The sequence below is a fragment of the Anser brachyrhynchus genome, assembly GCF_964034855.1.
Source record: "Anser brachyrhynchus genome assembly, chromosome: 4".
In the NCBI taxonomy this organism is placed as follows: Eukaryota; Metazoa; Chordata; class Aves; order Anseriformes; family Anatidae; genus Anser; species Anser brachyrhynchus.
Window position 1 is genome coordinate 75281165 of NC_137698.1, and position 24589 is coordinate 75305753.

The window sequence follows — 24589 nt, forward strand, 5'->3', positions numbered from 1 at the left end:
GACTATACTGCTAAAATGCTACTACGTTAGTACAATATTAAATTAAAAAATCTGAGGGAATTTTCCCTCAGAAAAGAGGAAAAGAACACTACAAGAACACCACATTAGGTAATCACAATACGTGAAACATCTTTTTAATCCCTTTTTCTAAAGGCTTCTGTAAGCCTTTATTATTTTTATTATTATTAAATTGGGGAAAAGTACCGGATCATTTAGTTGAATAACTCTGAGACTACACTATAGGAAGACAGTCTAGACACGTCTTTAATTTGTCAAATAGTACACTGGTTAGTACAAATATCTTTGCTGCACTAGAAAATGTTTGTTTTTCCAAGACTATCTTCTATTTACAGCGTTTGAATTCTTAAATTATGATCACTGCTAAACACTTTATAATATCAAATGTGCTACCAAATATCAAGTAGGGCTAATATACACAGATTCTTCCCCAGCAGCGTACAATCTCATGTCACATTATGAGCCTTGAGTCATCAGTAGATTATCTTCTGACTTGCTTGTCTCTCCTTGTAGTTCAAGGTAACAAACACAAAGAAAGAATCTTCTGCTCCCACTTCTGGGCACCTTAGCAACACCATGACATTCAGTAACCTTTTGCTGCAGTCATGCAAATAGGTTTCATAACCACGTATTGTCTAAAAATGTTCTCTAAGTTGTAGAATTCCTATCTGAGTTTTAAAAGAAAATAAAACATGATAGGAATAAAAGAGATCTGAAAAAGTTAAAACTATTCTGTTTTCTAAAAATTATCACAAATACTTTAAAGCAGATAAGGTTTTTGTTAATGAACCATTTGATTTTTCACAGCATTTTGATGACATTTTGATTAGTCTATTTGCTGAAATATCCAACAGCAATCAACAAGCACAAGCTAAACGATGGAGTTAATTTGAAAACACACCATATAGTGTATTAAAATGTAAATCAGGATTTAGCAACATGATATATACACAACATCTTCCTTTAACACCAAAAACGTTATCAGTTATTATGAATCAGCAGATGTTCAAATAAAGTTATTCTAGGCTAAATTCTGATTCCAAGTCAATATGTTTTCTTTAAATTAGTGAAGTATGGCCTTCCTGAAAGATCTGCTTACTTCTCAATAAAACTTCCAATTAATTATTCCACACACACAAAAAGCAGAACTCCCATTACTCTGCACAGAACAAGGATCAAGCCCTGAGAAACGTGTAAACTAAGTGAATGCAAAGCAGCTAGATGGTAACAAATGCAAGGATGTCAGGAAATTTATTAAAATTCATTATTTAATAAAAAGGAAAAGTGGAAGAATTCTAACCAGATATCATTTTGTTCCAGCTCCGAGAACTGCTGACTTCACAGAAACAAGTGCAGCATAAACTAGATTGTGAAATAACATCTTGCATGTATCTTCTAGGGTCTGTGTTTCACAGCAGTAAGCAGAGCAGTTTTACAAGCATCTAAATTAGAAATGACTTCTCTAAGAGTTGGGCCTATGCATATTTATGTTTCTGTGCTTTTCAGTCAAATGTTAATACTTAGAGTTCACTGTCACACTTATGTTCGTAAGCACTGGGATTTTTAGAAATCAGCTGTAGAAATTCATCTTTACAACAGCATATTTAATTAAGAGTGAAATTGCATCAAACGACCTATCTTAGCAATTTGTGCCAATAACAAGAAAAAGTTGTAACAATAATTAGCTGCATTTTTTAGATTTTCTGTTCCCTTATTCAAATACAATATTTTTTTTAATGATGAAAAATTGTGATTTTAATTACCCTAGAACTTGTCATGATCAAAGGTAGCAGTACTCTTTACTAAAGACTACAGGAATTCTGATAGCCAACTTGTTCTACTCGTAGTTGTAGCGGGTTTATGTGACAAGGTTTTGGAAGCGGGGGCCATAGGGGTGGCTTCTGTGAGAAGGATCTAGAAGCTGCCCCATGTTTGGTAAGGGCCCCACTGCTGACCAGAGCTGAGCCAATAAGTGATGTTGTTTTGCGCCTCTGTGAGAGCATATTTAAGAAAGAGGAGAAAAAAAGAAAAACCACGCTGTGACACACAGCAGCTGGGAGAGTGAGAGGCGTGAGGAACAGCCTTGCAGGCGCCAAGGTCAGTGAAGAAGGAGGGGGAGAAGTGCTCCAGGCGCCTGAGCAGAAGTCCCCTGCGGCCTGTGGTGAGGACCATGGTGAAGCAGGCTGTCCCCCTGCAGCCCATGGAGTACCATGGCGGAGCAGGGCTCCACGCTGCAGCCCGTGGAGGAGACCACGGTGGAGCAGGTGGACCTGCACCGACGGAGGCTGCGGCCTGTGGAAGACCCCTGCCGGAGCAGATTCCGGGCCGGACCTGTAGCCCGTGGAGAGGAGACCACGCAGGAGCAGGTGACCTGGCAGGAGCTGCTGCCCGTGGGGGACCCAGGTTGGAGCAGTTTGCTCCTGAGGGATGGACCCCGTGGTACATACCCATACCTGGAGCAGTTCTTGAACAGCTGCTGCCTGTGGGCAGCCCACGCCGGATCAGTTCAGCAAGGACTGCATCCCGTGGGAGGAACCCCACAGCACAGGGGACGAGAGTGACCGAGAAGGAGCGGCGGCGAAGAAGCGCTATAGACTGACCATAACCCCCATTCCCCCGTTCCCCTGCGCCGCTCGGGGGGAGGAGGTGGAAGAGGGCAGATGGGGGGAAGGTGCTTTTAGTTTCTTTCCTTTGTTTCTCACTTCTCTAGCTTCTTAGTTATTAGCAATAAATCTTACTATCTCCCTATGCTGAGACTGTTTTGCCCGTCACAATAATTACTGCATGATCTCCCTGTCCTTTTCTCAACCCTTGAGCCCTTTTCATCGTATTTTCTCCCCATTCCTCTTCGAGGAGGGGGAGTGAGAGAGCAGTTGTGGTGGAGCTCGGCCGCCCACCCGAGTAAAACCACCACAGTAGTGAACGTCTTAACCCATAAGGTTGATCAAGGCAACCTCCATACAGCGCTGTTGTAATTTTCATGTTTCAGCTAGAGCAAAGCAGACAGTTCTTCCATAAAGGTTTCACTTCTCCTCTTCCTCACATCCATAGGTATAAGGCTCCCTACCGACACGTCAACTTTCAAACACCTCTTAGGGAGTCACAAATCCCATTTTCCTCCTTAGAGGTTTTGGAAGACCCAGAACTCCACATTCTTCTATGGGAGCCAAGGACCTACCAAGGACATGTTCCTAAATTATTTCTATCCTTTGCTGTCCTACAGTGTGAACAAGCCACAGATCAAACATTTCCAACATCTCTGATCACTGAAACCCAACTCACTATTTTCACAAGCAGTTATGTCACACTGCCTGAATAAATTTAGGAAGTTCTGTACAAGTCACATTCAAATACTGTTTATGCTTTACATAATAAAGTGTGTATTGTTAAGAGTCATAATTCATCCAAGCCAAAAAAAAAAAAAAAAGAAAAGGACAAGATTTAAGAGATTTGTGGACTCCTTCTAAATGAAGAGGCCTTTATGACCATCAAAACTTATGCTTACGGAGGACAAAAGACAAAGAACTGCATTAATAAATTTTTCATCCATATTCCACAAAATATTTGTTTATAATAAATTTCTGATTTTCTATGCTACAGAAGTCTGTTAAGTATTTTAGTGGGATATTACGTTAATGAAAAGTCAGAACCCTAGAATAACTTAGATTGGAAGGCACTTCCAGATGTCACCTGCTTTAAACAGCTCCTTAAAGCAGAGCCAACATTGACATAGGGCCAGGCTACGCAAAGCTTTATCCAGTCACGTTGTTAAATCTCTATCCTTAGAGATTTTCTAAATCTCTCTGCCCCTTTTCAATATTTTATCACCTTTATGGTTTTTTGTTTGTTTGTTTTTGTTGTTTTCCACCCTAATATTCAAACAGAATTTCCCTGGTGTCAGTTGTGTCTCATCCCATTACCATGAATCTCCAAGCAGAGTCCGGCTCCAACTTCTCTACTGCATCCCACAAGGCAGCTGAAAAATGCCAACAAGATCCTCCCCTCAAAAAATTTTCTTCTGCAGTCTGAAAAATTCCCAGCTCTGCCAGCACCTCATGTGTCATGTCCTAATGCCCCCTTGTCATCTTGAGGTCTCTCTGTTGGATCTGCTCAAAATAGATGTCAAAATAGAAAAAAACAAAACAAAACAAAACAAAAAAAACCTAACTAAGAGAAGGTTAAGTCCCTGGAGAGGGATGCTTTATCAGGGAGTGTAATGATAGGAGTGTGTGAATCTAATTTGATAAGCTAAGAAAGAAAAAAAGCAACTCTAAATTTTGAAAAATATTCATGTAGTAGCATGAAACTGATAAACAGCAACTGCAATTATAGCTGGAGCTCTGCAGGTGGAGGAAATAACCTAGACAGAACAGAAATATATTTCAAGTGTGAAATCTGTGTATAACACTGTTTTGCAAAAATGAAAATCTAAGATAATTCCAGTAAACTGAAGTGATATATTAAATACCATGATAAACAGCAGAGCACAGCAGAAGAGAAATTTAATTGGGATTTAGGGCTTTGAGGGTCCTTTACTGACTCTTGTATTAATCTGTTGTGTGACTGGACAAACAATAGCTTCTTTCTTCTATTTCTCTTTTCACACTTTATTGGTTCCTCTATTTAGAATGTAAAATCTTCAGGGCAGAGACCATTTCATAACATGATTCTCGGTGATTTACCACAATGAAAATACACTTTTCAAGGCCAATGCTACTGCAAAACAAATAATATGTCAGAACAAGGAACCAAAACTGCAGTGACAAATGCCATTTAAAAAAAAAAAAATTGATATATATCTTAGACACAAACAATGTCACTACCACAAGGCAGCATGAAAAACTGTCATTGTATAAAAAGGAGCATATAATATAGTGAGGGACCCAGTTTTTCAGAACAACGTGGGAGCCAACACTGTATAAAGAAGTGTTTAATGTGTTTCTTTGGAGAAGTGCCTGCACAACCATGAAAATAAATGCAGCGTGCTCACAGGTTTGTTTTATGTGTGTACGTCTATATCCCTCAAAAGTGCAAACAAGGCTATTTGTATTTAATTTCTGCGTAGTGACAAATCAAATGTTTTCATCTGCCACTACGCTGTGTTTCAGATAGATACCACACAGCTGAGATTTGGAAAATACAACACCAACAGAGGAACAGTGCAACAGCACAGGGCGAAGGAGGTCCCCCTTTTCTAGCTCCCCAAAACACCCTCCTCCTGCTCACTCTGCTCCAGCACTGAACCTTTTGATCGGCTAGTTTGATTTGTTAAAAGAATAGAGAAATAAGTGAACACCTTCTCTTCTGGGAAGATAGGATGAATAAATTCACAGCAGTTTGATGAATAAATGCTCAGGGCAAGAAGGTGGCAGATGAGCAGAGCCAGGGGCACGTGAAGCAGCGCCAACCCCACCTCCACGCAGCAAGCAGCCTTGCTCGACTCCTTGCTCTAAATGGAGATATTACTTCCATGAAATATTGGTTATGTTCCCTTATTACATGTGTGAGTTAAATAAGCATCTCAGAGGTGCTAAATAAACACTCAAAATAGTAACGAGAGTACTTTAATTGGATAATTTCACTAAGTATGAATTTTGAGCTACTGACAAAACTTTAATATGTTTTGGATATAATCATTTAGTCACACTTATTAACAACAAAATAAGAAGCCCATAATATATTGAATAACGATGGAATAATTATATTGCTGGAGAAAATCTATGTTATGTATAGGCATATATATGTATGTGTTGATTGGATTCTTAAACTGTGTTTCATTTGTTTCCACTGTCTCTAACAAATTTGTTTGGAAGAGGGTTCATTACAAAGACTGCTTTGCAAATAACCTGATTATTGCCTATTACAAGCCGTTGTATTTGAAAAGAAAACACAAAAGAAGTATTAGCATTAAACTTACAAATGGCATTATTGATTGGGAAATCTTTCCACGAGGCTAATTTACTACACAGGAGAACTGGGATAAAGCGTTTCAGATAAACAGAAAGGAGAAACCAAGAAGCCCACTAGGTGGTGCTCGTAAACAGAAAATAAACGCTCCGAGGCTCATCGGCATTCTCAGTGCTAAAAGGGAAAAGAATGAAGGTGGTCCTCACTGCTGGCAGGGAGCGGTGTTTCCCTTTACATAGGTCACATTCCTGCTACAAGTTTGATACCCAAATCCTGTCGTTTGCACTGCTGCCACTGGTGCGGTGGAGCTGACGTTTCCACAATAACACATATACTTTCCCATACATACACAAGCACAGATGAAACATTAACCACAAAAAAAGTCACAAAGCCACCTACCAAGACTAAAAGCAGAAGGAACTTCCAAAGCAGGTAAACAAAATAATTTGAGTTTCTTGCTGCTCAACTATCTCATCCTGCATGGAAAATTGTGAATTACGGCATTCCCTCCTATACAAATCTTACTCTAACAGAAAAGGCAAAGGTTTTGAAGAAAGTAAAAGAAAGAAACTTATGGTGGAAAGAAGGAATAATTTTAAACCAATGCCTTTCCCTCTTTCCTATAGCACCAGGCCATGTGCCGCACGCCTCCATCCCTCTGGTCCTGAAGGAGAGAGCAAGGAACAGGAGATGGAGAATAAGAGGCTAAGGAAGGGATGGGAGGGCAGGTGCAAAGCTGTTGGCCAAAATAACCAAATGACATTAGAAAAGTGGAAGCTTGATCGGTACCAAATCAACTGAGTCCACATACACTGTTCTATTTAACTTGTAACTCCTTAGGGGAAAATAAATAAATAAATAGTATGCTGCAATGATATGGAAGAAAAAGCTCTTCAAGCCCCTTGGCACCACCAGGACCCTGAAATTTTACTTTGCTTATGCCACCCCTGAAAGGTAAGGTCAGCATCCTCAAAGGTATTTCAAAGGTGTTTTTTGGAAACACAAAATGTTTGAATGTACTGTAAAATACAACTTTTGTTGTTGTTATTCACTATTTTCTTAACGTGTGAAGGATGGCTACTCTGGGATTTTTCCCCATTCAAGGGATCTGAGGAGCACAGGAAGAGCCATAAAGTGCCTCACCAAACACGAGCTTCTGACATACAGGGATGCAGCCGGATTGCTTTCATATGTGAAATGATCAGCTCAGCACCATGGCAACTTAAAAGCCACTTCAGCTCCACAAGTGAAAAGAAAAACAATGTATATTTCAGAGTCATACATGAGATTATCTGATTTGGCATCACGCTCTCTCCATTCCATGCTAACCTGGCTGTCCCTATTTAAATTCAGTAGATAAGTGCTGCTATGCAGAAATAGCAATTTCACTCTTCTTCCCTGGACACTAGAGCTAAACAAGCCTGGTTTCAATTTCTTATGGGGGACACGCAGTACATTTTTGCAATTATTTCTTACGACTTCAATTCTGAAACAAACACGTGTCAATTCTTTTTTTGAAGCTCACATTTAGTCCATTTTCTTCCAGCATCACAAATCACTTCTCTGAAGAACATATTTACAAATAAATTGAGACTGCATAAACATTTTGAGAGATCCATTCCCAGGTTGGCCATTTGCTATAGTCATTTGCCCAAAAAGCAACATTTTAAAGGTAGTTATTTCATGACTGCATGATACTGCATCCCTTCTGTCTGCTACATTCACATCACCTTTGGACTACTCTTAATTTTATTAATAAAAAAAATAAAAATGTCCTTTGTTATTCCCTTGTTGTACTCAGGTATGCTGTCTTTTCAGTTTCTACCTGTTTTTTCCATTACACACGTTAGATATTTCGCTCCATTTACAGAGCACTGCATTCACTAACCTTGAAAAATGTTTTCAAGGCATTATTCATATCTCAGAAAAGTATGTTACGATATTCCACTTATTAATTATGAACTCCATTTACAGCCTGGAGGACAGGGACCAGCGCATCAGCCACTTTGTTTCTCATAACAAGCAGTCATCTCCCAAATGCTAGACTTGAATTCTTTAAAAAGTTACTGAAGATTGACTTTCCCTGCCTGGAAGCTTTCTGTTCAAATCCTTCTAACAAAACGTGGTGCATTTTCAGTAACGTAAATACAGAAATACCTTACATAGGAAAAACAAAAATAATTTTAACCACCTCTTTCACTTTTCTAGCAGATCGCTTTATAAGAGAAATTTCCATATTCATTCAAGATAATGTGATTGTGAAATCAGATGGTAAAGGGGTGACAGGCACAGCAGCTCAAGATGTAACACAGCTGAACGTTGCTGGTGAGCAGCTTTAAAGACAAATGGATGTCTGCACAGAGAAACAATAAATCACTGGAGCACTAAAATAACATCAAGTGTAAGGTGTGCCTGCTTGAATTAGCATCTGTTAAAAAACTGGGACTATATATATATATTTTTAACAAATGCAATCTCATTTCATTCCATTGATAGATACAGAATAGATAGATACTTGCCAATTTATTATGTGTACACACACACACAAAACTCAAAGAGATAGGTAGCTAAGCAGCCTCATGAGTTTTCATATTTTCTTTCTGGAGTAATACAAAAGGTGACAGGTATTGGCTTTTAGCATCAATGGAAAACATTTTCTTTTCTCTCTCTTTTTTTTTTCCTTTTTTTCCCCCCTTTTCTAAGTCAGAGGCTTTATATATTTTATCCTTGACTCATAATTCATCATGGACAACACAAGCCCTGCTCCAAACACAGAAATATTCATTTTTATGGATCAATATTTACCCTCACAGCAAAAAAGATGATTACCCTACTTGTTCCTATCAAAATGTAAGCAAGATATTTAGAAATATTTAAAGTATTAAGTATTCTAGGGTGCCATATTTTAAACTCCAATAATTGGAATTTCAGCAGTGCTTACACTTTCAGAGTGTTGTTTGCACATCCCACAACTGCCTTTCCAGAAACTAGGAATCCTATAATCACAGAATCATTAAGGTTGGAAAAGCCCTCCAAGATCATCTGGTCCAACCATCACCCTATTACCAATGTCACCCACTGAACCATGTCCCAGCCTTGATCCATGATCTGCCTGGAGGCACTCTCTGGCTCTCTGGAGATGCCCAGTGCCCAATAAATACCATTTCTTCATGTCACTGACAGCATGTGGCAACAGCAGTCCCTTGGCAATGGAGAGGCTGAGACCTACTCAGCCTTTCCAGACCAAAACTACCGTTTGCTCAGCGTAAGCAGAGTATTTTCAGAGTTCACAATAAGTTCTTAGCAAAGTAACTTGCAGAAATTTGGGTAAGTTTCACAAGCGGAGCAAAAGTTGTGCTCTTAGTTGCAGCAAGAACCCAGAATATTAAATGAACACAAAGTATATACCAAACTTTAATAATTAATTCTGTCAATAGTAAATCCAAGAATATCTGCATTTAAATGATCTGAAAATAATGCAGAAACATTTAAGTTAAAAGGACAAAAAACAGGTATTAGGCATGTACTTTTGAATCTTTCATCAATCAACTTCAAACAGTACTTTAAAGCAGCAAACGCTGAGAAGAAACAGATTTGTGAACTCTTCATTTCTACATAAACTATCTCTGAGAGGCAATAAACAATAACTCTTCCCAAAGACTTTGCTGCTAATAACTCACAGGTGATGTTATACCACAAGTCACTCAGGCATATGACACTATGCAGTATAACAATTAGCCTAATTAAACACAAAAGCTGAAGTGTTTAAAATAGGTGGAATAATTATTTACATTACATGAGATGATATTTTGATGGAGAAAATATTCAGGCGATTTACACTGCAGTTATCTGAAGTGTTAAACCACAGAGCACTGATTCTGAAATTTGAAATACTGAAGCCTGGTAAATTACTGAAACTGGTAAATGTTATGGAAAAGTTTGCAAACCTTTTTTTTTTTGATATGGAAGAATTATCTTGTTATACAATACCAGGCTTAGTATGCACTTTATAACAAAATCAAATTGATCTCAGTCAACATGTCTGATACTGTAGATAAATGCACTATGAAATCACTCTCGCTGCAAAAACTAACCTTCCTTTCCCTTGCCCACAGGGTACTTTTTTTTTTTTCCATGCCATATTTGTACCCATGACATAGTTACACGAGACTGGTAATTTTGCTTTCTTGCTTGCTTGTAAAATATATGGGTAAATTCAGAATCATCCCACGACTAAGGCTTTCCCTGAAGTTTGGGGAATGTTGTCTCTGCTACGAAACTGGGTTCAAATAAACCTCATTCAACGGCTAAGCGGTGAGGCAAAATAGGAAATGTAGTTAGAAAGCAGATGAAGCAATACTTGCAGCCTTTGTATCCTTACTAAGAGATGAAAATTTTTGTTTCTTAAAATTCAAAAAATTCTCAAAAATAGCCTGTTTTTCCACATGTAACTACGAACAGAGCATGATACCATGACTATACATCTCACATACACATTTATGATGCCTGCAACATCGCATAAATTGTAAAAGACTTTACCTGCGGAGATAAACGATGAACAAATAATCTCACAAAGAGGCAGAGCACAACATCAGATGCCTCGCAGTCTCCACAGCCCCATGAATCACTAAATTTACTTTCACTAAGAACAATGACTCCCTTTGCATTGACCAGCTGCCTTTTCCAGATAGCAGTAGTATCATCAGTTTAGAACTGCTAAGAGTCATGTGTTTTCTGTCACTGTTTGTCAAACCTCTGCTGTCCGTAGCACGCAAAGTCCCACACAAAGCCAGAGGGCAATCAGGGATATTATTCTCAGGACCTTACCAGTATGGGACCTGTCAGCTGAGAAGGCTCTGAAAACCAGGCAGAATTCTTTAAATCTTGACCCACAACAATATTACAGGAGAAACTACAGAACTAGAAATATAGACACTAAAAAAAGATTGTGTCGTCAATGCAGGCAGTACTGCTTCTTTAATCTAAAAGCATGATGAAACTTGAGCCCATCTTTGAATCCTGCAGTAGTTCTGAATGGTTTTATCAGTTTCAACTTCTGCAATTCCTTTTTATTCACTACATTTGCAACTTCTTTGGCCAGTGAAGGAGAAATTGATTATCCACCCTTATGCAACCCTGTCTCATTCCCAGAGCACGGCTTCTCCTGTGCACCACATGAGGCACCACAACATGAACAGAGTATGTTTTCTAATGGCATGAACTCTTCTGCTCCTCAGCTACCAGCCTGTACCTCTCTTCCTGTGCCTATCCGCACATTTTCAGCTGTCATGTTTCCAGATCTGTCCCTATTTCCCTTTTGCTATTATTTGTATACTCATTCTCTGCCTTTTTTACAATATCTTTCTCAGTTCTTGAGCTTCCATTGCTCCTGTAATGTTTACTCGTTCGATTACCATCTCCACAGCAGGCCCGATGACAGTAAACCAGAGATGCAGAAGAGAAGCCCAATCCACTAGGACATAAGATGAACATCCTCTACAAATTCCTCCACTTTCAGTCCTAAATACAGTAGGATTTAATAGCTCCTGAAGGTCTTACAGGTGCTTGCATTGCAAATTTGTGCATTAGTCTAAGAGAAAAATACACCATTACCTAGTAACAATTTTAGCAAACCCTTATATAAAATTAGAATTAATGGGAAAAAAATATTTTCATATACTGTCTTCAAATGAAGTTTTTCTACTTTCTAAAAAACTGCGCTCAAGTCTGAAATGGGGAAATATATATATATACATAAAGAAAAAAAGGTTTGTTAATGAAATTAGGTGTTAAGAAAGTTACTTAAGCAAAACTGGAGCTGCTGCTGTAACTGAGACTGCAGCACCTTGTCTGCAGCTAAAGTTACTGATAACAACTGTGTTTGAAAAGATGTTTGACTCATATATTTGATGAACATAATTCATGACTCAACAAACACATTGTTAATGTTTCTAGGACACTATTTTCCACCAGCGTCTTTGTTTTCCTGTTCTACCTTCCTCCCTGACACGCTGGACAAATATGATTTTACCATTCAACAAAAGGCATGAAAAACGTCACAGAAGTAAAACTGTCAGATTAATCACACTTTGCATTATTTAGAACTATGTAGTAGATTTTTCAAGGACACTAGGACAGAAGACAACTTCTTTATAACAGCTGCAGCATATGAGCAAAAACTCTTATAATTCAAGTCCATTAGCAGCAAACAACTATTCCTCATTAAAAGTAACACAAATCAATCTGCGCTTTGCCTCTGCAGTCTAAGGAAATTGACCTGAATGAAGAGAGAAATTTGAGTCCTGTTCAAAACCCACTCAGTTAGAAAGCACTCTCGATTTAATGGTGAAACACTTCATTTTCTGCACACTTCTGATACTTACATCGAATTCATTTAGTGCAGCAGCAAGCTCTCCTATGCCAGTGTGCCCCTTGTTCTCATCAGTGGGTGAGGTGGCCTGGGCAGCATTGGAGATACCAGCAATTGCTTCTTGTACCTGCTTGAAGACATAATCCCTGTTGGCCCTAGTGGCTGCAACATCAGGGTGACGAAGAAACGCTTGGGATGCAGTGTACAACATCGTGGCATTCTTCTTCAGAGCACCTCGAGCTGCAGCCATCTCATCCCTGCAGTGAGGATCTTTCAGTTCCTGCAGAAAGACATGCAAATATTTGGTTGTGAATTGAAGTTTTAGTGTTAGAATGTATTGTCTACACTGTCACTGTCTAGTGATATTGCAGAGATGGAATGACAGAATCTACCATAAATCCCACAAAATCTCCTGCTCAGTAAAGTCCATTCTTTCTGTGTAGCTACAGCTCATACATTTTGCTCACAAAGAGCAGAATTGTTCTTAAAGAGCCCATATGTATGCCTTATTCAAAGACCAGCATACAATTAAGAAGAAAAAAAATAGTAATATTTAAAAAATCTGTATTTTCTCTTCCTGATTGACTGGATTCGGTTTGCTGATTCGATAAAGGCAACAAGAGTGCAGCAATATCATTGCAGCATCATCATTGCAACATCATATTTTTTCTTAAATACTATACCTATGTCCTTTACAAAATCACCGTAAAATAGACCTTTAAAAAATAAAAAATAAAGAGATTTTATTAATGAGTATGGTTTTAGTTCATAAAGACCCTGTAAATATGCCCCTTGTTATTTTTGTTATAGGCATAATTATATTTTTATCCTGGTTATTTAATTCATGGAACATATGCTTTATGGGTTCTTAAGAATTATGAATATTTCATGAGTTGGATTCCTCCTAAAGATTTTTTTTTCCCCTTTTTGTCACGGAAAGTCCATGAATATGTCTTGCTTTCCTGTCTACCACTGCTGTGCTTTTAGATGCTTTTTCCTAGGGTTTTCCTTGCATATATAAGGCACATTTGCCTTTTCTTCATCTTTTGCTCTATTTTTCATGTGTTTTGCTCTTTGTTTTACTGACATATACTTCCTTTTGTTTCTTCTGACAACAAACGTCAGATATTGTGCCTTACCTTACCAGAATAAGAAGAGGTTCTTATTGTTATTTTATCCACGAGGAAATTTATTTATACACAATATCCCTCTGTCCATGAAAGCCTTCCAAACATTAGGTAAGGTTGTCCTAACAACATTCATAAGCAGTAAGAAAACACTATTGCTTCTGTTTTAAAATGGTGAACAAAGAATCTTGGAGAGCTGAATAGTTTACTTATGTTCACACATAGAACCTAAGGCAAAAACTAAGAAAGAACCCAGATGTTCTGGGTTTAAAAGGTTTTAGCCATTCATGAATTTCAAACACATGACTGATAGACAGTTCTCAAAGAGAATTAAGTTACTAAAAGCTTTGTCATTTACAAAACAGAAGAGATTAAAGGAAAGCATATGAAAATCTAAGTACTACCTTCTAATTCTGTCAAGATTTTCCATAAGTATATGGAATTCTTTAGTAGCACTGTAAAAATGTGGAGGAAGAAGGAAAATTTGAAAGGTTTATACTAACATTTTCTGTTATCTTATACAATCTCCAATAAGAACTTGAGACATATACCTTCATTAGCTTTCCTATTCTTTTTTCACTTTTTCCTTCTGTAAAAGAAGTGTCTGAATATACAAAATAGCATTGTTTACATGTTACTAGGTTTTACATTTTTAATTTGTTAGAAATATACATGTGATACAGAAGTAAATTGGCATCACCGTAATGCATAAAATAAATAGAAGGAAGAACGTGAAAAGCCAACTTTCTAAACCAGGTGTGCTGTGCCATACAAAGACAACATCCCTGAAAAATTAGCGGTATTCAAACACAGCTCAAGTTGAAGAACCCTTACACAGCTCCATAATTACAGACTGTCTAGACTCTTTGAAAGAACAGTGTTTAGGAGAAATTTCTGTTTAACACAAAGTTGTGTAATTACAGGCGCTGAATAAATGTAATCATGACTTTCTGGTTTATTTTTCCATCTGCCTTAGTAATAAATGAATTGTCTTTTTAAGTATCTAAAAACTAACAATGTTGGTTTTAAAAACAAAAAGTAGATTTCACTTCTTCCAGAAGCTGAATTAGACTAGACTACTAAAGAGCGCATGCTTTTCCAGCTGTCAGAGTGCCCTCAAGTCAGCATAGGTTAGAAGTAAACAGGAATAACCATCAAGTGAAAACTGTTCTTAACCTCCTGAATCACTTGCCTTTTCACCCTTTATTCCATTATTAATTGAATCCACTTGAACAATATTCTTAAAGGAAGTAATGGCATGTTCAAAAACTTCATCACATTCAGAAAAATCAGTATGATTAAATGATAGGCCATGACATAGCAATTAATGATTGTACATTTTAAACTAGACTTGAACATAAAACATTGAACTTGAACATAAAATCTTTAGAACCAAGTCTAACTTTCTCAACCACTGCTTTAGAATTCACTCACCTGTTGTCGTCTAGCAGCTACATAGTTCAGTTTTACCATCTCTTTCCCAAATTCTTTAAAGCGATTCGCTAAATCTTGCTCGTTTGTTGCATTTTTCACTGCTTCGAGTGCTTCCTCTACCTAGAACATGACACATCAGCTCTGTTATCATTTTAATCCAGTTGCACTATTTGACAAAATCTGTAATTATTCTATCCATTGCTCCTTATTATATGGATCCAATTTAGCTTTGAGGTCCATCACTGTACAGTGGCTTTACGATAGTCCCACTAACTTTAATTAGGTTTCTTAATAGAGGAGCTGTCTGATTGCCATTCTGCATGTACTGTACTTTGGAATCACATAAAGACACTGTAAAAGAAATAGCTATATTCATTTCCCCATTCATATTTATCAGATGAAATGTTTAATATCTGTGGGTTTTACAACGAAAGAGATGGATATTTTCTTAATGTGTGGTATAGGCTTCATGTGAAAATACAGTGAAGTTGTTAATTCTGGACAAGAATTTTAAAGAAAGAAACTAAAACTTACTGTTAATATTTAAATTTACCCTAATGTTTTAAAAAACTGCATCATTGTTAAACAAATGGAACAATAGATTTAACCCAGAACATAGTTACTATTTCCTTTTTCTCAGCTTTACTAGGAGATTCTTTTCAGTTACTTCAAAACTGAAAAAAGAATCTACCAAGGAAAACAGAGCTGCAGTTCTTCAGTCATCCTGTAGCTAGCAGACAAACATAAAACCCTGGTTACACTAACAAGTTAATCTATTAAATCTATCATAAAACTTTGCCTTATGTATAGCAAGAAAAAAAATATATGAAGGGATAAAATGTTCTTTCAACACAGAAAGCAAAGTAACTTCTCCTGTGACTAGGCAGGAATTCAGATTTGTATTTCTCTCCCTCACAAGATAAAAATGCAATTCCAGGCAAAAAGATTGAAAATTGAATACCTTCTATTCATCCTTCTTTCTAAAAGCAATTGCTTCAATTCATGAGAATGTGTATAAGCTTTTAAACAGACACATTTTCTCCTCTAAGAGAAACAGCTAATTCTGATAGAGACATACTCCTATACAAGAATATGCTCGCAGCTTATTCTTCAAATGCCACTGGAAATCCATAAATTCGGTAGAAGATAGCGTCTAATGATTTTAGAAAAGAAACAAATATGTGTAGAACTTGTCTTTTAGTTATTTGTGTGGCTCTAACTGTATTTTTCTACCTGTGAGAGAGGATATTTGTATTATGATCTCTTAACTACCTTCTGTGGATTCAAGACTATCCACAAATTACAGGGCAGTAGAATAGCAAACTCATAGATTTCTATAGGAAAAGCTATAATTCCAGAACATAAATCTGTAGCATTGTTGAAAATATTTTTCTAGGCCAGAGAGCTGCAAGCTACGCCTCATTCCAAATCCAATTACCTCCTTTTTTCTTAGAAAGCACAGCAGTTTTTAAAGCTGAACTATCTGACTCCTTAACCGTTGAATAAAAATTATAAAAGCATCACTGCACGAACTAATTTGCTCCTGCAGGTTTCCCTGCAAAATATGAACATCGCTCTTTCAGATCAAGAAGCATTTACATTAAACCACCTGAATCTCTAACATTTGTAATGAGAAACATGGGCATGACAAACTGATGTACATTTTTGTAAGCCCTGCCAGCCCTCTATTAAATAAAATTGCTAGAGGATTTGTTACAGATTCCACTCTGATAATCACATTTTGAAAGACATTGATTATACTCTACTGTGCGTTATCTACTGTACAGACCATGAAATTTCAAAATGAATAAACTGGTTACTGAAGGTATTTGAAAGGACACAAGCATGAAACCCTTATTTATTTATTTTTATAAAATTACTTTTTAAAATTCATTTCTGAGTAACTTCACTATCCTTAAAAAAACACAACCACACTCAACTATACAGATGGCTTCCCCTGATTAACTAGCACATACTTAATTACTATAGACTCATAATGCTTTGTGTCCATCATCACATTATATTAGTGAAATTATCACATCACATATTATATTATTACTGAAAGAAATGACTGAGTGTCCTTCCAGATCACAACTGCATATATCCCCTCTGAAACATTCATTAAAATGCACTATTTATGATGAAGTCTGAAGCATAACACACTCCTTTGACATGCTTTCAATGAAAACTGATTACAGTACATTGCAGGATCCCTGCAATCAGCTTTCATAACTTCGACATGGTGAGTGATTTGAGTTTATTAATTTTATGGTTAACCTACACTAATCTTTGAATGTTACCACTGAGTCAACACAAGAGCTGTCCCATAGTAATCGTTTTATATATATGTATGTATATATATATATAAGCACTTTTTTCCTAGTAATTTATTTTTATCTAAAACTACTTTGCATTATAAAATGGTAAGATAAAATAGTTACGCTGTCCAATCCTCAAAAATAAATTATACTTTTTAACCTGAAAAACATAATCAAATTTAAGGTCCTGAAATTGAATTTTGCTACAAACAGCCACAGACATCTGGGTTCATTGAGAACAGGAGGCTAGGATATTCACAATGATAACTGACAAATGCAGACATTACAAGCCACAGTGCCGTACACTGTCCTTGCAAATCCAGGGTGCAAACTGTGTCAGTAAATACACCCACTTCCAAAAGACTATTAGGCATTTGTTTTCTCAATAACATAGCACACTGCTGTAACAGAAGGAGGAAATCTCAGATGTGAGAACAATATTTCTCACCACCTATGAAAAAGCTTGAATTTTAATCATAGTGCTTAGAGAAAGCTGTTGTTCATAATATTAAGTGTTAGTCTCACTAGCAAAGGATTATTTGAATTATAGTTGTTTAGAGTATTATAGTGGGGAAAAATTAAAAGCATATTCAAGAGAGATGATGTTTACACTGAACATAATCACAGAGCCATGCGTGACAGCTATGAGAAAATCATTCTGTTACTAGAGCAGAACTCACTAGTATACGTGCAGAAAAATCTGCTTTTTTCATTATAAAAACTGTTTTCACACTATTTAGCTTATCTGCACAATTTTCCAGTTGAAAGGTTCCCATTGTTTTCCAAGAAGATAATTTTATTTTACAGTCACACTGTTAAAAAGACAAACTAAAGAAAATACTTTGTAGACAGTTATTAAAAAGAAGGCAACTCCTCTGCCAAACATACACATATACTCTGAAGGCTTTAAATATTCTGTATACGAACTTCTGCAGAAATTTGTTTTGTTTCAGAGTTTTTGGTTTATTTATGCAATAAAAGTGAAATAAAACTAAAAACTAGCAAAAAAAATAAATCCCAGTTTCTATTTCAACGACTTTTAACATGCCCGCATAAAAATATGAATGGTTGCGACTAAATGTGAATACTAATCCATACCAAGATGTCTCGTCATCTGTAATTCCTCTTTATTCTGTTTCATTGATGACTGATTAAGCACTTGTACTATTTTGTCAGAAAGAAAAAAAAAAAAAAGATTCAATCTTCTGACACCTTCAGATGTTGTGCAGACTTCAAGTACCACAACTGTAGTACCTAAACTCTGCCACAAGGTAGCAATACTTTACAAGTACTGAGTTAGTAAACGATCCAGGTAAAATGCAAAGTGAGTCAAGCAGATGCATCTGTTCAGTGCAGTGGGGTGCTTATCAGCAGTACTACTCCAGTCACTGAAGACATCTGACAATTTTTGCTTTAAGTCTCCAAAATTTCATTTCCTTAAAATTAGAAAATGAATTAGACCAATGTGGAAATGTGTGCTTCATCCTAATTCCTGCTCAGCACTGAAAATAAACACTGAGATAGAGTAAGAAATATGAGCACTGACATTCACGACTGACTTCTCCCTATTTTTGTATATACAAAATGCAAAAACAATGCAGAACGTTAAAAATGCATACAATTTTCAGATGTGACAGGAGCCTCATGACGTCAGCCATATCAGCCAGGATGAGCAAGCGAGTAACGGCAGAAAGCAAGGCACGAGCAGCCCGCACCATGGTGCCTCGTTTCACAGAGGAGCATGGGTCGTCAGCAAACTCTGAAGAGGCGATTCTCATTGTTTCTCCTAGAATTGAAAATATTATAATTAAACAATAGTTTTACATGTGCTTTTTTTTTTTTTTTCCAGCAAGTATAAACCATCCACTAATTTAAGTGCTCTTTGGAAAATATTAATGACTTAGTACCCAATATTGAATTGCTCAAGGGAAATACATTTTTAAAACGTGTACAGCAACTGCCTCGATATTTTTCTGCCTTTTTTCTTTATTCCCAGACCACTGTTGTTGTTCTACAGCAGTCACCTGTAACAATTAAGAAGAAAAACAAAAAACCTAGACAGACTGCTGGGCAAACCACCTCAACAAAAGACAGATACCACTGTGTTACACAACTACAGAACTCCACCGTCGGCAGAGAGGACAGAGTAAACCAACACTATTGCCCTTACTGCATCTCTCTACAGCTCCTTTTTCCAGCTACATCCTCCTTCAATCCTGCAAGAACTCCTTGCCTTCTTGCTCACATACATACTTACTCTGTGTTTTTCCACCTAGAAGAGCTATCACTTCTACTAGAGAATTTTTCAAAAGAAAAAAAAAAAAAAAACACAGAGTAACGGAGTAACCATTGCTGCCATAATTTCACTGTCCAGTCTTCTCTTATCACTCCTTGTATTCTCCATCCCAAACTGCCCTGAAACACACATCCCACCCCCTGGCCCCCCACCCCCAGCTCCCATAGCTGCCTTTCTATGGACTAAGCAAAACACTCTCTGGGATAATAAATACCACATGCGCTGCCTGGATACATTATTCCTGTTTAATTTTAGCAATGAATCATACCATATCCTGAGTTGGAAGGGACCCACAAGGGTCCTGGAGTCCAACTCCTGGCTCCACACAGGACCACCCAAAAATCAGACCATGTGTCTGAGAGCGCTGTCCAAATGCTTCTTGATCTTCTTGACCACTTTCCTAGGGAGCCTGTGCCAGTGCCCGACCACCCTCTGGGTGCAGAACCTTTCCCTCACACCCAGCCTGACCCTCCCCTGTCCCAGCTCCATGCCGTTCCCTCGGGTCCTGTCGCTGTCCCCAGAGAGCAGAGCTCAGCGCCTGCCCCTCCGCTCCCCTCGTGAGGGAGCTGCAGGCCGCCATGAGGCCTCCCCTCGGCCTGCTCTGCTCGGGGCTGAAAAAAACAAGCGATCTCAGCCACTCCTCATGTCTTCCCCTGTAGACCCTTCGCTATCTTTGTAGCCCTTCTTCGGACACTCTCTAATGGTCTTCTGTCCTTATATTGTGGCGCCCAAAACCTCACCTAGTACTCGAGGTCAGGCCACCTCAGCACAGAGCAGAGGGGGACAATCACTTCCATCGCCCAGCTAGCCGTGCCATATGCCTGAGGCACCCCAAGGTACGGTTGATCCTCCTGGCTGCCAGGACATGCTGCTGGCTCATGTTCAGCTTGCTGTCAACCAAAACCTCAGATCCCTTTCTTCGCCAAGAAACATAATTGTGTTATTCAATACAATACTTGGTAAGCAGTTTGAGATTTTTAAGGACTAACTTCACTTCTCCATTTGAGTAGACAGAAGTATTAAAAAAAAAATAAATATTTCTTAGTGCTTGTGCAATGAAAGAGCTTAGGCTCCTTCCATAAAGCTGAGATCTAGTAATTGTATGCTAATACAGCAAATACTGCTTTTAAAGGAGTAACAGTAGGGCTAGGTTGGAATACAGTAGCAAAAGGAAGACAGGGAGAAGCTGAAGGAAAATATCAGAAAGAAGGACGAGCTACAGAAATAAGATAAGTTGGCAAGATAACGGCGGAAAAGGCTTTGAAATCAAATTGGGAACTTCTTTTCCCCTTATTTACAGCAAGGAATAAGTGACATACCTAAGCATAAAAGAGTTTAAAAATCATAACTCTCTTACAAAGATTTGGTAATCCAATTTAAGCAAACACAGATTGTGAAGCTCAACTGAAAGGGAAGTATTACATTAATTACATGGAAATGTGATTAACATCACACAGAGATCAGGTAAAAGCTGATATGTAAAAATATATACGTATATATGTATGTATAAAATGTGAATGAAAAATAAACAGCACACCTCTGGAAGTCAAAGAAACTAATGGTTTAATGCAGTGGTAATAGAGAAAGAATTGCACACATCATTTCCTTTCATATATGACTCACAGAGGACAGTGAAGTGGCTTCTAGTGTAGGACATTTGTTTTTTCTGTAACTACCAGAAAAGCAATAGAACACATAGACCATGCAGAAATAATACAGAACATGTTTCAGACCATAATTTCCCAAAACTATGTCAACCACCTAAAAAGTAAGTTTTTCACTAATGATCTGGAACGCAGCATGATGCATTTAAATTTCTCCAGTTACTGGCAGAATTGTACAGTTCCAGAAACAGGAACCTCAACCTGACACTGAAACTAAAATTTAAAAATTTATGCTAATAGCTAATCTGAAAGGAATATTGTAACATCAAAACTGAAATCCAACTGATTCCTATTTGTGATGTGAATGTCAAGGATGAACTGACTAGAATATAAACTTCACATTAAATGCTGAGGCTCCCAGAAAAATCCACTGATTCTAAAAGGTTATTAGAATGTTTTTAAGTAAGCAGACTACACTCTTAAAAATTGTTATAAACTAATAAAACACTATTCCAGGCAAAAGGGGAAACACCATCACTTGCTGTCACCTTCATCCTTGTAGGAAATGGGTGATTACATCTTACTTCTCAACACTGTCAGCTGAAAAATAACAAAGTGAAAATAAATCATCTTCCTTAAGAAATGGGAGAAAAAGTATGGATTCAAAGTAGAAATTTGGGGATGCTACTGTTAATCCACTCTATGAGAAACACACTTGTGTGTTTTAAGGGACTTCAAAATGGAAAACAACCCAGTACAGAAACCTCAAAACTAACCTCTCAAAACCTTTCAAAACTAAGCCAGCCCAGCTACGGCATACAAACCCATCTGGGTTAGATATATAGATATATATCTATTGGAATTATGATGTGGCTATGCCAAACAAAAACAGTTTTTAAGACAATCTATTTAGCTTTCCTTATACTGTTAGCGACTGAAAAATGAAAGCTCCAAATTCAAGTTGCTTTTTAAAATCCAGCATTCTCTGAATCATAAACTTTCAGCAGTTTCTATATTTGAGTTTATGACTTTCTTTTCAAACCAGTTTTATTTATTCATATAATACAAGAAGCTAAATTAATAGGTTTATATTCGTTTTCACCTATCTTGCTACTATAATGCCATCAAACCCACCCCACTGTGAGACAGTGACACTTTCAACCAGGCAGGAACAGCACATGCTGCCTGACCAACTAGCAAAGGGCAAAAGCAGTTTGCACCTGCCTTGCTCTTGATGTGAACACAGGTCTGAGGTTGTATTTTTTCTTCTCCCTCCAGTTGCCAATTTTTTATTTCTTATTGTTTTGGTATTATGTTTATATTCTTTTGTATAGGTTGAAACTGGAAAACAAATATATTAGGAGTTAACAAAAGATCAATAACTATATAAGCCTCATTTCCCTAGGAAATCAGGTTGAAAGAGGAACAAAAGCTATTTAGAATGAGATATTAACACAAACTTTGCTACTATGTTGAAAAAATTCCTGTTTCTCTTCAATATAGAAACTCTCAAAGAATTTCTAACATGAAATCAACACCTATTTACATTCCCTTTAGGACCATTATAGCAACATTCAAAAAAATACCAGAAAGCATAGTTTCCCATAAGACAATGCAAATAGTAAAGGAAATAGCCCAAATGGATAATACCCATCAGAACTCTTCGTTATTTTATTACCATTAAGACTACACATTCTTTCTGTAATTTGTGTGCAGTGTATCTTGGATGATAAGTCAATAACACACACTTTCAGAAGACGACTTCTAATTGCTCATGGCTATGGCTGCATACTTTTCTTAAATTTCCATAAGGTTGTCAAAATTCCAAAAATGTTTCTTAAAAGACGAGGAACAAGCAATCATTGCCAGATAAAGAGACAATAAAATAAATATCCAGACACGTTTTAGTGTTGTATTGCATAGCACTCCAGAATCAAAGTTCTAGGTATCAACAGCTCTTGGCTCAGAGTGTGCTAAAAAATAAGGATGAAAGCTTTGCTAATCATTTGAGTCAGTGACTCAAAATATTCCATGGAAAGTAAGAGGTTGAGTGCAACCACAGAATAACTGAGAATCTAACATGTGGGCAAGAGTTAGATTCAAATCTCCTAACCTTTGAGCCAGAATGTAGATAACTGGACTAATTTAATCAGTGTAACAACTGGGAAGACATCATCTTCCCTTCAGTCACTTATTAAAAGAAACTATCACAGCTTTTTGTAGAGAGCTTGAACCAATATGAACTCCCAGAGCATAGCAAGCTGATTGAACCCAAGGGGTATGTGTAAGGGTATGAAAATATCAAGGCTTTAAGTCTTGGTATTTAAGCCCAAAGTTGGTTTCAGATGAGATGGAAGTGATGCTGAGCATCCAGTTATAAACCTTTTGTATGTGAAAATACTTTGGTTTTAAGTATATCCAGCAAGCTTTGGATTTTGGAACCAGATGTCCAAGAGTTCTTTAAACTCCATTTCAGTATTAAAAAGACCTAACAGATCTTTGCCAAATTTTCAGTCAGTAGCACTGTTAATATTCATCATTCAGATGAATATTTACATTGAACTATAAAAGAAGTTAATGACAGTTGGTAATTGGCCAGTGGCACCAAGGAAACAAGCAGAAAAACTACCTTCTTAGGCTTGATTACTCCAGCAGATATAACTAGCAAATATATTTGAATCAACAGTAGTGGACAGAGAACACATGGAGAGGCAAAACAACAGCTTAAAAAGTTTGGATTAGATATTCAGCATTTAAAAGCTAGAGTTAAGTAAAAAGAATCTTCTCCTAAGTAATTAAGCAGAAAGTATTAAATATAAATAAAGTATTAAATAAATATAATATAAATAAATATAAATAAAGTATTAAATAAAGTATTAAATATAAACCATTAAATATAAACCATCTAAACAAAACCCAAAGGAATTTATATAAAAGTTCATAGCAGGTTAAAAAAAAAGAAATATAAAGAAATATAAAGAAATAGCATTTCACAATTTTAAATCTAACAGTCTAGCAAGCTAGATGTTACTAGGGAGCAAGGGTTGTCTATCTCAGTGCCAGTTAACATATTCTTATCCTTGTACAACAGTGGTATTAAACCACTCTTAGGCCAAAAGTAATGTTGGAGCTACAGCTAGTAAAATTACTTTTCAGAGAAACCGTTTTATCTGAAAAAAAGCCAACCCTATTATTTTCAGTTATCTGTTTCTTTCCAAATTCATTTCAAGTTATTCTGTAGTCAGTATTAAATTACTTTCAGGGCAAATTAGGTCAGTGCAAGAAACACAGACATCTTGAGTCATCAGGTCTGCTTCCTTGCTACTGCAGACAGTCATGTCATAATATAATTAATAATAATCTTAATATGATAATAACTACACTCATAAATTTACCAAGCTTCTATCTTTGAAGCAGCTCAGACATTTAACCCCAATTAATCCTACTGGAAGTAGGAAATTCATTCCAAAATGAACTCCAGTATCTGACTTTTTTTTTTTCCTCATTAGAGACAC

At 37.0% G+C, this 24589-nt stretch overlaps 1 protein-coding gene across 12 annotated transcripts in view; it reads right to left on the reverse strand.

Moving 5' to 3' along the window:
• CTNNA2 (catenin alpha 2) overlaps positions 1-24589 on the reverse strand; it is a 475915-nt gene that overhangs the window by 338354 nt on the left and 112972 nt on the right. For all 12 annotated transcript variants that reach the window (XM_080590833.1, XM_080590842.1, XM_080590843.1 and 9 more), the window contains 3 exons: positions 18794-18960; positions 14857-14976; positions 12309-12575 (listed from right to left, as the gene is read on the reverse strand). In XM_080590833.1, the coding sequence (XP_080446959.1) occupies positions 12309-12575; positions 14857-14976; positions 18794-18960 (554 nt within the window). The remainder of the gene's footprint in view (positions 1-12308; positions 12576-14856; positions 14977-18793; positions 18961-24589) is intronic.